General features: G+C 35.1%; 2 protein-coding genes across 2 annotated transcripts in view; both read right to left on the bottom strand.

Moving 5' to 3' along the window:
• The window catches only part of LOC113392148 (zinc finger protein 175-like), a 479,450-nt gene that overhangs the window by 139,154 nt on the left and 323,054 nt on the right, over window positions 1-17,242 (bottom strand). The window lies entirely within an intron of this gene.
• Window positions 7,793-14,587, bottom strand: LOC113393641 (uncharacterized). Its single transcript, XM_026630635.2, has 5 exons — window positions 14,290-14,587; window positions 13,216-13,491; window positions 11,836-11,977; window positions 10,565-10,725; window positions 7,793-7,923 (listed from the first exon to the last, which is right to left on the bottom strand). Exons 1-5 carry the CDS (start codon window positions 14,585-14,587, stop codon window positions 7,793-7,795), a joined length of 1,008 nt encoding a protein of 335 aa, XP_026486420.2.

Genomic DNA, 17,242 nt, shown 5'->3' with positions numbered 1-17,242 from the left:
TTGTTAGCCGTGAAAGCGTAACAAATAGACAGACAGATATATACTAAACTATTAAGCGGTAACTGTAAGGTTCGTATATGTAACCAATTGAGATTAATGTCTTCTAACAATTGGGACATTGGCTTAAACAAATTTAATCAAAAAACATTTTAATCTTTGATAAATAAAATGCAAAGTATCAAGACCGTTCGTCTTGACTATATCCGCGAGGGTGCGTTCTTATCGCGGCTTGTAGCATGAATTTTAATATTTAATTAAAAACTTACTATAGGGTTGAATATATACATATAATAAACGAATAGGGCTTTGTCTGTGTATTCAATATTATTTTTACAGATTATGCAAATGTACTCAACGATACAGCTCATAATATGGGGATTTTCTTAGTGAATTTTATTGGATAATTGTAGAAATCAGTTTATTACGAAAATGCTAGGAAATTGTCCCATTAAATAAATAAATAAATATTGGACAACATCACATACATTACTCTGATCCCAATGTAAGTAGCTAAAGCACTCGTGTTATGGAAAATCAGAAGTAACGACGGAACCACAAACACCCAGACCCGAGGCAACATAGAAAACCAATGAACTTTTTCTACATCGACTCGGCCGGGAATCGAATCCGGGACCTCGGAGCGGCGTACCCATGAAAACCGGTGTACACACTACTCGACCACGGAGGTCGTCAAATCATTGAAATCTAAGTACGATTTGCACTATAATCTACCAACATGATCCAAGATAATGTTGTATGTATGAATACAATGGTATTTTTTTTATTGTAGTAAGTAGGCGGACGAGAAAATGGGCCACTTTTTGGTTAGTGGTCACCATAAATATTATATATATTAGAGCCGAGATGGCCCAGTTGTTAGAACGCGTACATCTTAACCGATGATTTCGGGTTCAAACCCAGGCAAGCACCACTGAATTTTCATGTGCTTAATTTGTGTTTATAATTCACCTCGAGCTCTGCGGCGAAAGAAAACATCGTGAGGAAATCTGCATGTGTCTAATTTCAACGAAATTCTGCCACATGTGTATCCATCAACCCGCATTGGAGCAGCGTGATGGAATATGTTCCAAACCTTCTCCTCAAAGGGAGAGGAGACCTTAGGCCAGAAGTGGGAAATTTACAGGCTGTTAATGTGTGTGGTCACCATCGACCCTGGACATTGGCGCTGATAAAATATTAATCATTCTATATATGGCAATTACACCACCAACCTTCGGAACATTTAACTGTAAATCAACTCCGAATTGTTAAACTTGGGATTAAAAAAATCTCTCTGAGTTCGTCGAGTTCCTTTCGCTGGTTCGTCGTAGATCCGAGGTGTTTATTTCCGAATCGGTAGTAGGATTTTTGACATACAATAAGATTTTTTTATCGTGACTTGACCTCCGAGATATTTTAAGGATCATTGCATAATTCGCAGTTTGTTTAGGATAATTGGAAACTCGAACTCTGATTGGATAATCTAAGTGTTGATTTATAAAATATTCATTCTGATTGACTTTGTTCACCAATCAGCGCATCCATTGAGACCATATCGTTAATAACAGCCAATCAAGTTATAAATTAATAGTAATGTAATGGTTGAAGGGTGAGTGAGCCAGTGTAACTACAGACACAAGGACGTAACATCTCAGTTCCCAAGGTTGGTGGTGCATTGGTGAAGTAAGGAATGGTTAATATTTCTTACAACGCCTTTGTCTATGGGCGGCGGTGACCAATTACCATCTGGTGGCCCATTTGCTCGTCCGTCTACCGATATCATAAAAAAAAAGTAATTCGCGACTTACAAGGGAAAAAGTATCTGATGGTTCCCGTCGTCTATAGACACCTGTATCACTATTACTCGGAAGGCTCTATGCAAGCTTGTCTGAGTTGGTACCACCCATTTGTCGTATATTATACCGCATAGCAGCAATACTTAGTCCTGTTGTGGTTCGGTTTGAAGGGTGAGAGCGTTCAGTGTAACCACATGCACAAAGACATACTTAGCTCCCAAGGTTGGTGGCGCATTGTCTGTCATATGGTTTATATTTCTTACACTGTCATGTCTATAGGCGGTGACCACGTATCGGGTGGTACGTTTGCTCGTCCGCTTAACTATATTATAAACAAAATAAGGGAGTTCCTAATGCTTTTCCAAAACCTGTACCAAGACCGCGTAATGAATGATAATATCATGACATTTTAAAGTTACTGTTAACGCTAAAATAAAAAAGTTGAATTAAAATAGTATACGCTTTACTTGAGAGATGGTTTGTGTTGTACGGGTCGTTACAGTTTTATATATAATTTTATAATAACGTAGAACGACCAATCACAGTCGTTGACGTCAGTTTGCATTTTTTTAAACTTAAATTCAAGTATACGCTCGGATTCACTCTGCGGTAGAGCTCTTTGCAAGCCTATCTGGTAAGGTTAGATTTTATTTTAGCTTAAGATAAAATTAATATATTTTAAGCAATAGAATATGCATCACCCTTTTTACAAGACAATTGGTTCAAATAAACTAATCAAAGCGTAGACAACAGCCCTGTAATCAAGCCTTAATTAAAAATTACGACATTTGCCAAGCAATTGAAACGCCGCGGGGAGGAACAGATCTCTAAATTAAAAATGTGACTAATTACATTTGAGTTCCATTTGAGTTTTCCCAGCTGTCGGGCCTCCTGAGACGGCTACATGTATTGACGTGAAACATCCTGTTGTCACGGTGAGACTGACTCGCGTGCCGTGCCGTCAAACGTCACGACGCTCTCTCATACCGTCACGTCTCTCCGTCCCCTCTCTACGGTCTCGTGTGTGCGTGTACTGTATATTCCGTTGTTATTACATAGTATAAAACAAAGTCGCTTACCGTTGTCTATCTGTCCCTGTGTATGCTTAGATCTTTAAAACTACGCAACGGATTTTGATGCGGTTTTTTCAATATATAGAGTGATTGAAGAGGAAGGTTTATTTATAATACATGCACAATATAGTAGAGAAACACTGATAATTTTAGAGGTTTTAAATGTGATGTCGTAAATAAACACATTGTTTTGTGCTTATTGCAACGCTGGTTGAACCCTACGAGATAGATCAAAATAATGTACTACAGTATTGTACACCTTATAAAGGTCTTCAAAAAAGTCCGCGATGGTATGTGTCTATCTCTTAGGGATAACCCACGTTAACTATTTTTTATCCTTTACTTTTTACGAGAAATAATGGCTTATTTTCGAAGCGATTTTAAGCAATACAGCATTAATCCTTATACAATTCAGTACCAAAAATACATTGTGAATTTAGTATAGATCAATATGGCCCTTTACAGCGTGTAATTTAAATGAATATTTTCGAAGATATTACTACATTTTATAATTATAAAAGTCAATATCGCGTAATTCTGAGATTAAACTGCGGTGAGATTCGAGTTAATTCTTACAGAATACCCCCCTACTGGATCATATATTTAAAATAAAATTTTTGCGTTTGACATTACTAATGTACTTTGAAATTTATAGCCCTTATACGGAATATCTCAAATAATTTATACGGAACACCCCGTTTTCTGCTCGGAATGGGCGTTGTAATTGACGACGGCAACATTCAGAGCTACTGTGGTCGCTGGTTCGATTCTTGGTAATGATTAGGTATGGCATTCGGGAGTATATTTTTTTTTAATGAAAAAATCATAGTGATTTAAGGGGAAGGTTTATATGTTTAGTGTAACTTTCCGAACGTCATACGTCAACATTTCGGGAAGCAGCGCGATATACGGTCAGGCGTATCATTGTTTAACTGTTTTTGTAATAATATTAGCAAACCAGAAATTGATTAAAGTATTTTATTATTAATTAATTATTATTTTATATTCATGTAATAAATTTAATAAAAGTTAATTTGTTTTGTCAATAGTACAATACATGCATATTATAGGAGAGAAAAGTCGAGAATTTCACTTTTCCTAGCTAAAAAAGAACAAGTTTTCTTTTTAAATTTGTTTAATTTAAAATTTGAATATAGACCTTATTGTAACTGTGTGAAGGGACGGGTTAGCTAGTACAATTATATAATTAAACTAGATCTGCCCGCGACTTTGTGCGCGTTTGAATTTAACAAAAAAGTGATTATTGTATAAGTTACTTCTTATAACACCAGCTGTCTGCCAGCGAAAGTCCCTTCAAAAGTAGATCCAGAGATTAGCCGGAACAAACAGACAGACTAAAATTGAAAAAAACTTGGTATACGTACCGTGTATACATACATATGAATTTAGTAAAAAGCGGTTATTTTAATGTTACAAACAGACACACCAATTTTATTGTATGCACATATACATAGAAGATTTCGTTAATACAGTAACGGTGTCACGTCGATCGGTCTTTAACGCTTGGCAATTATTCAACTTATCAACTAAAATAAACTGTTAATTTCGTACACTAATATACTAACGAATAAAATATAAATTGAAACGCACAGATAAATAACAAAACGCTGAGCGATTAATATAAATGCATTTAGAACAAACAGATCAAAGAGATCTTAATAGATTGTATATCCGTTACTAATGGATACCGATTTTAACTTTGACATTTACTATATTTTAGTGAGTGTCGCGGAACGCTCAAGCTACAGATGTGTTCTGTTACTAAGATGCCCCTCTACGTTTAACTTTTAATCAGGCAGACTACGATTTATCGATCACCTTGGTAAATCCAGTTTTATAGTGATCTTTGTTTTTTTTTAATTCATAAAACCTCTATTTGACAACAAATTTAAATGATAACAAAAATGATATTATTTTAGTAACGTAAATTTTTTTTAATTCAATTATTGATTAAAAAAACGTGACCGTCACAGTTTTAACAAAACGAGTTTATTATTAAAATATTCTTAAAAGATCTAAGCATATAGATATAATACATAGGGACAGACAGCGGTAACCGACTTTGTTTTATAATTTATAATGATATTTATATGTAAATTTAAATAATGTATAATATTATAATGTTATATGATTTATGATGGTTAGTTAAATATTAAATAACAATTACAATATAGAAGGACATTAGTACCAGGAGATCATAATTGTACATTTGCAATCCTCCGCGCAGTTTTTTTTTCAAAATATTATACGGACCCCCTCAAACTCGGCGGCTAGCAGATTTCGAAACAATAGCTCGTTTAAAACATCGAAAAGAGAAATTAAAAATAAACTTCCTGCGGATTTTTCTTCCTTTTGATTTTTTAGAAGACGGAACATAATTAATTATTCAAAGGTTTTATGAATATTCATTATTCCAAGAACACTGTTATCTTATTACGGGGTACTCAAGGAAAACGAGGGTTTCGGAGTTATTACTGGATTAACATACATTTAAAATCGACTAACAGTTATGGCTTCGACGTTAAAACGTCTAATCGTTGTTAGGTTAAAAAAAAATAGCGTTTTGGGACGTTTGGAAGACAGGATGATTGAAGTCATTTATAATTAAAGAAAACTTATAAATTATAACTTACGATGATTGCGGGTTCAAGGTTTCAAGCACCACTGAATTTTCATGTGCTTAATTTGTGTTTATAATTCATCTCGTGCTCGGCGGTGAAGGAAAACATCGCGAGGAAACCTGCATGTGTCTAATTTCAACGAAATTCTGCCACATGTGTATTCCATCAACCCACATTGAAACAGCGTGGTGGAATGCTCCAAACCTTCTCCTCAAAGGGATAGGAAGCCTTAGACCAGCAGTGGAAAATTTACTGGCTGCTAATGTAAAACTCGTCAATAATAAAAGAAATCAGTTACATACAAATCAAGTTCCTATTTGACTTTATATGACTTTTGATTGATAAAGGAGACTGGCATTTTCATTTGGCAAACTGTGATTGGTCACGGCCCATAGATATTAGCACAGTCAGAAATAGTAACCCATTAATCGCCGATTGGGAACTATATTACGCCCCTTGTGCTTGCGCCTTATGAAAAAGTTATGACAGTGACTTTTTATGACGTGCGCACGAAGTGACGTGAAAACTACACGGTGAAGTTGCTCGCTAATCCGACATAAGCGTCAAGTCGCTCGAAATAGACAACGTCACGGCTTATCTTGTTTGACAATCTAGTTTATTGCAGATTCAAATTAAGAATGTTTAAATTAATGAGTGTTTTAGTAGTGGTGAAAAAGAATAAATATTTTATTGTAATTAATTATTTGCATGCAATTAAAATCTTTATTACGCCGAATATTAAAGTACTTTTATGCTAAGTGGTCACTACCGCCCATAGACAATGGCACTGTAAGAAATATTAACCATTCCTTACATCACCAATGCGCCATCAACCTCGGGAACTAAGATGTTATGTCCCTTGTGCCTGTAGTTATACTGGCTCACTCACCCTTCAAACCGGAACACAACAATACTGAGTACTGCTGTTTGGCGGTAGAATATCTTATGAGTGGGTACCTACCCAGACGGGCTTGAACAAAGCCCTACCTATATGTTAGTAAAATTATTTCTTAAAAACTATGTCGAAAATTTATAAATTAAAGAGATGTAATTAATTAAAATATTTCTATTTAGAAATTGTAGCACAGAGCACACAGATGTGTGTACCCAGTGGCTCAGTAAAGCACAGTTACACTTCTGACTAGTCGTCTTGTAACAACGTTACGTCCACGCACCATTTTCAGTTTTAGAAAAAATATTAATATAGATTTATGAAGTTTCCCACTTAACTAATTTTTGGTCTAGACTTAGTCTCGCTCTAAAAGCCTCTTAAAAGCTATTAGGTCGGACGATTTACGACATCCTTCTACTAAATATTGGTCTCGAATTTGATATATATGTGGTTTGTCTTTAATTTCTAATGAAATAAATATTAATATTAAGAATATTCTACTCGGTTAGAACTCGTGCATCTGATTTTATGTAAAAACCAGACAAGCAGAATTTCCATGTGCTTAATTTGTGTTTATAATTTATCTCATGTTCAACAGCGAAGAAATCAAACGCAGATTGCATTTGTTTCATTTTAATGATTTTTTCCTTTAATTCATTTCATGGTTTCCGTAGGATGGCTGTCATTTGAGCACCTGATGGTAAATAGTATCCACTTCCCATAGATATTAGCACTGTATGAAATTTTAATCATTTCTCAATTGACCAATGCTCCCCAATCTTGAAAACCAAGGCGTTACGTCCCTTATTCCTGGAGAAAGATATGTGGAACATTCCACACAAGGTATTGCTGTGTGAAGGTTGAATATATGATGAGCTACTCGGATGGGCCATTCCACAATAAAATAGTTCTTTTTAGAGTCCGAGGTGGAGAGAGTTTTTTTAAAATAAATATCGATTTCAAACTCCAAGGCTCCAATCTTAAGAAAAGAGACATTTACGCCCTTTTAAACTACCAAGAGGATCTCTTCAGAAAGAAATTACATAGAAAGTTAATTTCATTATTCGTGAGTAACAAATAAAAAAACTTTTTAAATTGACATGGTTATTTTTATTACTAACAGTATTTAAAACGGGATATTTACCATGTCTTTTATTTTTGTTCACGAGAACAAGACATTCGTAGATAATGTCGAAATATCGAGCTCCACCAAATAAAAATAAAACATAATAAAACATGGTAAATATCCCGTTTCAAATACTGTTAGAAATAAAAAAAACATCGTGTTACAAGTCAAAATTGTTTTAAATGCGAAATATTTTACAAAGAATATCTGGTTGTGTCGCTAGTAAAGAATATTTGTCCATCAGAATATGACAACAATATAGTTCAAGACAGCACTAGTCTCCCGTTTCTGTCAATGATGCCGACTCGCTGCATCCAGGATATAAATCCTCTGTTTTGGTTCATGTCAGCCTTCTTTCCACCAACACATTCAGAAAGCGGGCGGCGATGCCAAGCTGGAACATCAAAGATAAAATATTAGCAAAACTCAACCGATGTTGTCCTGCTTGTGGGTAGTTTTTTTCTTTTATAGTGTATGTACGTGGACGTGCAAATAGGCTACTTGGTGGTAAGTGGACTGCACTGCACTTAGACAATGCCCTTGTATGAAATATTAACCTTTCCCTACATCGCTAATGTACCATCGACCTTGGGAGCTAAGATGTTTTGTCCCTTGTGCTTGTATTTACACTGACTGACTAACCTTGAAACCGGTACACAACAATAAGTATTGCCGTTTGGCGGTAGAATATCTGAAGAGAGTGTGGTGCTTACCCTAACGGACTTCAAAAAAGCCCTACCCAATGTACTCGAATATATTCTTAACTAGCTGTTACCCGCGGCTTTGCCCGCGTTGAATATGAATATATTTACAAATTAACTTAAAATGTTACTTTAATTTAATACCTCTTTGTATACCACATTGGGGTGTATTTCAGCCCTTAGGGTAGAATATCCAGAAACGATTAAATGCGATTCAACTCATTTTTAATGGGTTGCCCAAAAATAAAATTTCGACCTTCTAACTCCAAAATGACAGTCTTCCAGACTAACCTGAATACGAAATGTTAACACCTATTTTTCCCTTTAGGCCTAAAATATCAAGAAACGTTTAAATACGTATCTACTCATTTTTAATCAGTATCCCAAAAATAAAGTTTCATATTTTTAGCTTCAAAAATGATGACTTCCATAAAAACTTACAACCCTTATTTCACCCCCTTAGTGGTAGAATATAAAAAAACACTTAAATATGTATTTACTCATTTTTAATCAGTATCCCAAAAATAAAGTTTCATGTTTGTTACTTAAAAAATGACTGCCTCCCATGAAAACTTTCAACCCTTATTTCACCCCCTTAATGGTAGATTATCTAGAAACGCTTAAATACGTATCTACTAATTTTTTATCAGTATCCCAAAAATAAAGTTTCATGTTTCTATCTTAAAAATGACGGACTTCTATACAAACTTTCAATCCTTATATCATCCCCGTAGGGTAGAATATGCAGAAACACTTAAATAAGTATCTACTCCTTTTTAATCAGTATCCCAAAAATAAAGTTGCATGTTTCTAACTTAAAAAATTCCATACGAACGTTCAATCCCTATTTCTCCCATTTAGGGGTAGAATATCCAAAATTCCCCCCAGAGTGGGTGTCATGATATGTTTTTTATAAGTGTACAGCCTAAAATACAAGTTTTATGCTTCTAGTTCTAAAAATTCTAAACATGACAATACTTTCAACAACTTACAACCTTTCATTCCCCTTTTCAACCCTTTACAGCACTTTTTTCCAAATAAAAAGTAGCCTATGTTCTTTTCTAAATTTCATTTAAATCGGTCCAATAGTTTTGGCGTGAAAGCGAGACAGACAGACAGACTGAGTTACTTTTGTATTTATAATATTACATCGCAATTATAACAAACGCTACGTTCCCCAATTTTTAAATCTGTAATATCTTCGAAAATATTCATTTAAATCATATGCTGTAAAGGGCCATATAGATCAATATTAAATCAACAATGTATTTAAGGTATTTCATTGGATAAGGATTAATGCTATATTGCTTAAAATCACTTCAAAAATAAGCCATTATTTTTCGTAAAAAGTAAACGATAAAAAAATGTTTATTGTGGGTTATCCTTAAGAGATAGACATGTACCATCCCGAACTTTTTTGTAGACATTTTTGAGGTGTACAATTCTGTAGTACATTATTTTGATCTATCTAGTAGCGTTCAGCCAGCGTTTACAATGTAAGCGCAAAAAATGTATAAATTTACGACATCACATTAGAAACTTTTAAAATTATCAGTGTTACTTAACTATATTGTGTATGTATTATATACAAAATCCTTTCTCTCGAATCACTCTATCTATTAAAAAAAAACCGCATCAAAATCCGTTGCGTAGTTTTAAAGATTTAAGCATACAAAGGGACATAGGGACAGAGAAAGCGACTTTGTTTTATACTATGTAAAGAAGATGAAAAAAATGCGTATTTTTTATATTTTAAATAGGTAGGCAGACTGGCAAATGGGCTATCTAACGGCAATTTGCCACCACCGCCTTTAAATTGACACTCTAAGAAATATTAATTAGCTTGTATATCAATAATACGCCCCCTATATTAGGGACTATGATGTATTGTCCCTCATGGCTGCTTAAACTGTTTTGCTGACTTCAAATCGAAGTACAGTGTTGAATACTTAGGTGGTACTTTTTTGGTCACGCGACGTCCCCTCATGATACAACAGTCCCAGGGTTCTATTTATTTAAACCCCAGCCGTTTTTAAGAGCAGGATTGATCTGTTCCCGTTCCCGCTGTCTCTTCTGTGTGACTGCAATGGTCTAGGAGACCATTGTAGTAGAGTCACAAACAATGAGGTTACGATGGGTGGGTGGTACCTAAAACCCTAACAGGTTTGCACAAAGCTCAACTAAATCTTATGGCCCAACGAACGTCAAAATTTAAAATTCATCTGAGACATTCAAGAAGATTAATTAAATTAAAAGTTATCACCGGTTTGGAATATTGATTCTACCGAGAAAAAAACAAGAAACTATTTACTTTTTTACAAAAAAAAAACTCACCAACGTTTTGTATACAAGAGTTTTGATCCAATTTGCAATGGTTTAAGAAGACCTTTCTCTGGCCAGCGCTGGATACTGCACACTGGGGATCGTAGTCCTCTGTACAGGATATTGGGCATGTGTGCCCACAATGCGCACCGTCTATACCCACGCTCATGGATCTAAAAATTAAAATCAAAATTGTTTGTTTAGATGTATGCATAGTTTTTTTGATCCGAGATGGCTCAGTGGTTAGAACGCGTGCATTGTAACCGATGATTGCGGGTTCAACTAGATTTTCATGTGCTTAATTTGTGTTTATAATTCATCTCGTGCTTGTCGGTGAAGGAAAACATCGTGAGGAAACCACATGTGTATCCCCGCATTGGAGCAGCATGGTCGAATATGCTCCAAACCTTCTCCTCAAAGGGAGAGGAGGCCTTAGCCCAGCAGTGGGAAATGGACAGGCTGTTATTGTTTGTTTATTAAATTAGGCTGATTTTTGGACTATTATGTTATTGTTAGTATGATATGTACATACCCAGAAGAACAGGTTAGATTAGTTACGCAGAATACCATTTTTTCAAGTACCTTAGTATAACCGTAACACAATGGGACACTGTACGGAGGCAGGGTTTTTCCTAGCTGGTCAGGGTTCCAATGAATTTCGTAAGACTGAATTTTACAAATATCATAAACGATATGGGCACACATGTCTTCCTAGACCTTTTAATCTTAATACTTAATGGGCTTTGTCCAGGCCTGTCTGGGTAGGTTACGACTTATCAGATATTCTACCGCCAAACAGCAATACTTGGTATTGTTGCGTGATAGGTTAATGTCGGAAATGCAAACACCAAAGAGATGAGAAAAGATTTAATTCGTATGTTAACACATTCGAGGACGTTCCAGATACAAGTGAGAGATGTCAATTTTTAAAACAATACAGCTAAGGAACATTCTTTAAGACCCAATTATTAAGCATTTACAGAGTAAGATACAATAGACATTATGTGAGACCTAATACATAATTATTTTCCTAATGACATTGTGTTTATAAAGACAGCTCTAATATTGCGTTCCGGTTGGAAGGGTGAGTGAGCCGTGTAGCAGGTACAAGGGATATAACATCTAACTCAAGGTCGGTGGTGCATTGGCGATGCAAGGAATGGCTTAAATTATCAACGGTACCAATTTTATTGGGCAGTGATGACCACTTACCATTTGGTGACCCATTTGCTTTCCGCCTTCCTATGTCATAAATAATAGCAAAAAACGCCATTTAATTTTACCTTCTTGATGCGAAACTACGTCTGGTCTCATTTATTGGTAACTGTCTTGGTTTGTACAGTGACACAGGTTTGTAGTTATACGGCGCCTTGGGATAGTGACCGCCTATATTTTCGCATTTATCAATTGTGACCAATTCATATCCTGTAAATGAAAATTGTCTCAAAACCTCACATATTTGTTCTTCTCTGATAATCTTTTATTTGATAAGAGTAATGGTTAATTTTACCAAATTTTGGTTATGGAGACCGTTCACAATATAAGTCTTGAAACTTGTTTTCGGTACGATGATAAAACTCAAAATATAAATTATTCATGTAGGCTTATAAAAGCACTTTGAAGGTTTAGTAAGTAGATTCTACTGAGATCAGAAAAAGAAACTCAGTAGTTACTCTTTTCTACCAATTTAATTACATAGTGTGTCAATAAAGTACAATTAAATTTTAATATATCTTGCCTAGAAATCAATTATAAAATATTCTTATATTGAGTAATTTGCCTTATTTATCAATGTTTTCTTGACATTAGATTTAAATTATTTAATAGGCCAAGTTAAAAATAACTGTTGAATTTTATAGAAACGAATACCGTGTCCCGGGAAGGATTAACTTTGCCAAGTCAAGTAGGTACAGTTTACCTTTCCTCCTCGTGTCTATGCAATGATTGTCACCTTTTCTTTCAAAAATATGTATATATTGTGAATACACATAATATTGTTGTAAACATGTTGCAAAGCAACTGCAAGTACACCCACTTTATTAAAAAAATCTCGAAGTGAGTCTATTCTGTGATCTGTTCTGTTCTCTGATCTTGACTGAATTGTGTGACCAGTGTGAGGAAACCTGCATATGTAGAAAGACATTCCTGCGAAGAAGGAGCCTTTGACCTTTGTCCTTGTTGTTTGATTTATTTAGTTGTAAACTTTATGTGTGATAGTGAGTCCAAAACATCGATGTCCTTTTCATCTCAACATATTATAAAACAATGACCCCTCGTCTGTCTGTCTGTCTGAACACAATAAAAAAAACCTACTCGATTTTGACGTGATTCATGAGGATGGTTTAAGTGTATTCTTTGTTAAGGTTTCGTGTAAATTGACTGGGGCGTTTTTTTATTTATGTTACCTCAGAACTTTCGACTGGGTGAACCGATTTTGATGACTCCAAAATTAACAGTAATTGTAACTACATTATATTATCGTACATCGACTTTTAAGTATTCTAATATTTTGATGATTGTTTGTAATTCAAAGAGATCTTTAACTATCGTTATATTTTAAATTAATCTGTAAATATATTCAAATTTCACGCGAGCGAAGCCACGGGCAACAGTTAGTATTACTATATAAACAAAATCTCTTATATGTCGACTCATACACTTACTATTTCCAGCATATTGGAATCCACAATTGACCTTCCTAAAGTAACATTCATTGAGGAAAAGTCTAAATTTCCACAGGCTGTTCTCCTTCCTCCCCCCACAAATTGACCGAACCGTGCTGTTGCAATCCAAGTTTGTGCAGTCGAGCTTGGATTTCCTTTTAATGGGATTAATTTTGCCACTCGATTCGTTATCAGCTTTCGTCCTTGAAATTTTCTGTTCCTCATTATTGTCATGATTTTTTCCAGTTATGAATAGTATGTCTTGATTCGGTTTCTCTGTAAAATCGTACCAAAACAATAAGAATTTCTACAAAAACGTAGTTTATAAATTGGCCAATAGATGGCGCTAGTAAAATAATTCTAGTTTCTGAATCGCACTAACAAATAATTGCTTCTGGGATTATGTAAATATATTTTCCTTCGCGATATCACCGGACAGACTCATGCGTCCTATGCACGTCCTGAACCACAGATACGATATCGTAGGGAAAACCCAAATCTCAGTACTATGAGCATAAGCTCTCCCCATCGACTGTGCCCTGAGCCGAGGTGCGATCACATAGAAGACATCCTCTGGTTGTACGTAAATTGGAGTCCAATAGGGCGTAAATATCAAGGCTCTAATTTTTAAAATATATAATTTATTTTTATTTTAAGCGCTCTTCCAAGTCCGGTGATGCTGTAAAAGCCAGTAAGACAAAAAAATTACTTAAACAGGCACAAAGAATAGTTCAGGTATCGACATCGCCATAAGTCTGGTCTGGAGGTCTGCTCCCAAAGGAGGCTTAAAGTTCTTAACATTTGCCTTGAAGCTATATATCCCCTGGCCTTGTAATGCCACGGGGCCATTAGGGAATTTTAGAAAAATGAAGTGTATATATTCCTTTCCAAATACATCCTTGGGGAAAGACATGGCACAATTTACAAGGTGGAGTTATTCGTCCCTTTGCCCGGTTATTCTGTAAAACCTAGTAGGGCTAACCAAACGCGCTCACTTCTAATAGAGACTCATAGCTGTAGTTTCCTAAATCCTGGGCAAGATCAATAGATTTGAGTCAGCAGGCCTATACATACCAGTAATTGCAGAATCTCGCATCAAATCTTCAACCCTCCTCGTATTTATAACGTCATCAATATTAATTGTATCTTCATTACGAATAACTGGTTTATCATTTGGTATAAACACAATATTTTCTGTGACGATATTTTCTGTTGCTGTCTGTGCTTTTTCTGTATCTATGTTGTGTCGTTGCACAGTTTCACGTTCAACGTCACTGTGCCCGGCGTACGTTATGAAAACTTCGGAGTCGTTTTGTTGTATGTGTGAACAATTTATTACCCAAAATGGTAGGAATATAATTTCGTATTTCATTGTGGTGTCGTACTTTAAGTCAGAAGTTAAAGTAGCATAATTAATTATAGAAGCCGACGAACTCTTCCAAAAAATATTCTAAAAAAAAAATCATTCGTGAGTTGTTTGATACTTTGAGTACTAGATGGCGCTATAACAAATCTTTAACATTTCTACATCGCGATGGCAAGATTCGAAATTCGTTTAATAAAGTGCATTAATAATTTATGTGTGGCATCTAATAGTCTTATTCGTATGCATTAGTGTTGAGTAGCATCCTTAGGATATAGTCAGCTAGTTGACCTAGATGTTTTTTAGTGCTAGCCCGTTTAGGTAGGTACCAGACACTCGTCCATTCGACGGTCAAATAGTAATACTTAGTGAGTACTGTTGCGTTAAGGTTTGGAGGGTTTGCGAGCCAGTCACCAGTGGTACCACAGGCACAATGGACATCTTTGTCCAGGTCAGGTCAGGTACAGCGCCAATGTATATGGGCGGTGGCAACCACTAACCATCAGATAGCCCTAGCTAGTCTGCCTGCCTTTGCCTAGTTGCTTTCGCTAAGAAAGAATTGAAAAAGAGTAACAACTGAGTTTCTTGCCGGTTCTCCTCTGTAGAATCTACATTCCGAACCGGTGGTAGCTTTACTTTTAATAGTTTGTTAAAGGACGATTCAAAAGTGCTTGTAAAAGCCTACTTGAATAAAGTATATTTTGATTTTGATTAAGAAATAAATCAACTTTGTTTGAGAACAATTAAAAGAAAAAAAATATATTGACATTAATTGTGTATGTGTCTGTGTAAAGGGACAGAGAGAAAGAAAGAGATTGGGAAAAATCGCCCGAAAGAGGTCTTACGTGTTAACTTATGTAACGATCTCTGCTAGTTCACTAAACTGTAAATCGCGTAAAAGAACTTCGTTTCAATTTGTAACGCTGTTTAACTTTAAAACACTTTATAACACTTTTTTTATAACAACACTAAATAATTAAAATAAGTTATTTAAGTAACTTGTCTGGCTCCGAGTCCGTCAAATGAAATGTTAAACAATGTGCCAATAAAATTGTTAAGAGAGTACGTTGATTTCGCAACAATGGCGGTTACATAAGCCTCTAAGCATTATATCAATGGAAAAAGGAATAAAGGTAAACAAACCTTAGATTTAGATATTCCATGTTATTTTCTAAAAGCTCTGCTATGTTCTGCACTACTAATAGTTCTTGTTTAAAATATTTTCATTTATAATACAAACTAGCGACCCGCCCCGGCTTCGCACGGGTGTAATGATGATACTAAATATACTACAGAATGTCTTACAACGTTCACAGCTTTTTTGTCATTAGACAATACAAACCGCTATGTCCCTGCGTTTTAAATCTGTAATATCTTCGAAAGTATGCATTTAAATTACATGCTGTAAAGGGCCATATTGATCTATATTAAATTGACAATGTATTTAAAATACTTAATTGGATGAGGATTAATGCTGTTTTGCTTAAAATCGCTTCGAAAATAAGCCGTTAACTCATAAAAAGTAAAGGATTAAAAATTGATATTGTAGATTATCCCTAACGCATAGGCATATACCACAAGAAGACCACATTATTTTGATCTATCTAGTAGGGTGCAGTCAGCGTTTGCAATGTAAACGCAAGAAATGTGTTTATTTACGACATCACTTCAGAAACCTCTAAAATTATCAGTGTTTCTCTACTATAATGTGCAAATATTATACATATAAACCTTCCTCTTGAATCAAACTATCAAAGAACATCAAAATCCGTTGTGTAATTTTAATGATCTAAGCATACACAGGGACAGACATCGGTAAGCGACTTTGTTTTATTCTAAGTAATGATAATGATTATTTAATTTTATTGATGACATTTTTCATACTGAATATCGTTGATTATTCAGATATCTGTCAATTTATTTGCCTCTTATATTGTGGTTGGACCAGGCTACGTCTCCTGATATTGTTTCAATTAATCTTATTTCGACTAATCAGTAAATACACGAAACAAACATACACGTTAAACATATAATAACCCTTTTTTTAAGTCGGTTGAAAAATATAACGCAAAAAAAGTAAAATTAAAAGGATTATTTTTAATCTTATTTACTGTGAGAGATGTATCGAGCTGCACACACATATATATTTCGATGTGAGCGTGAGTGAGTGTTGTCCTGACCGAGCCACTCAGGTGTATCGTCTATTACCTCAGTCTTGTAATCCGATGGGACGGCAAATCCGACACGACCGGACAGGATTCAGGCGCAGTACTAACGACTTTTCGTGCTTTTCGAGTCACGAGAGTCAACTTACTTTCAAATTCCAGACTCCGGGCTGTTATTGAGATTTTTTCGATATAAATATCCTATGTTTTTTTTTATCGGCTCAACTTCGGGTTTGGTCCCAGAACCTCATGATCTGCGGCCTTATATCTAGCCACGAAACTAACGTGGCAGTCAAAGTAAGCTTAGATGTAGTCCCTAAGTCATTTTTTGTACCCCTGATACCTGCCTGATACACGTCTGATACATGCGAAATTTTATAATGATCGGTCGAGTAGTTAACAGAATAAACAAACTGACTGCCATATATAATATTAGTTGGAATAAAATATATCTGAAGTTTCTTTAAAAAGATCTTAGTCTTTAATTTTATCATATCAG

Source organism: Vanessa tameamea, chromosome 31 (genome assembly GCF_037043105.1).
Source record: "Vanessa tameamea isolate UH-Manoa-2023 chromosome 31, ilVanTame1 primary haplotype, whole genome shotgun sequence".
NCBI lineage: Eukaryota > Metazoa > Arthropoda > Insecta > Lepidoptera > Nymphalidae > Vanessa > Vanessa tameamea.
This window is presented reverse-complemented; position numbering and strand designations above follow the sequence as displayed.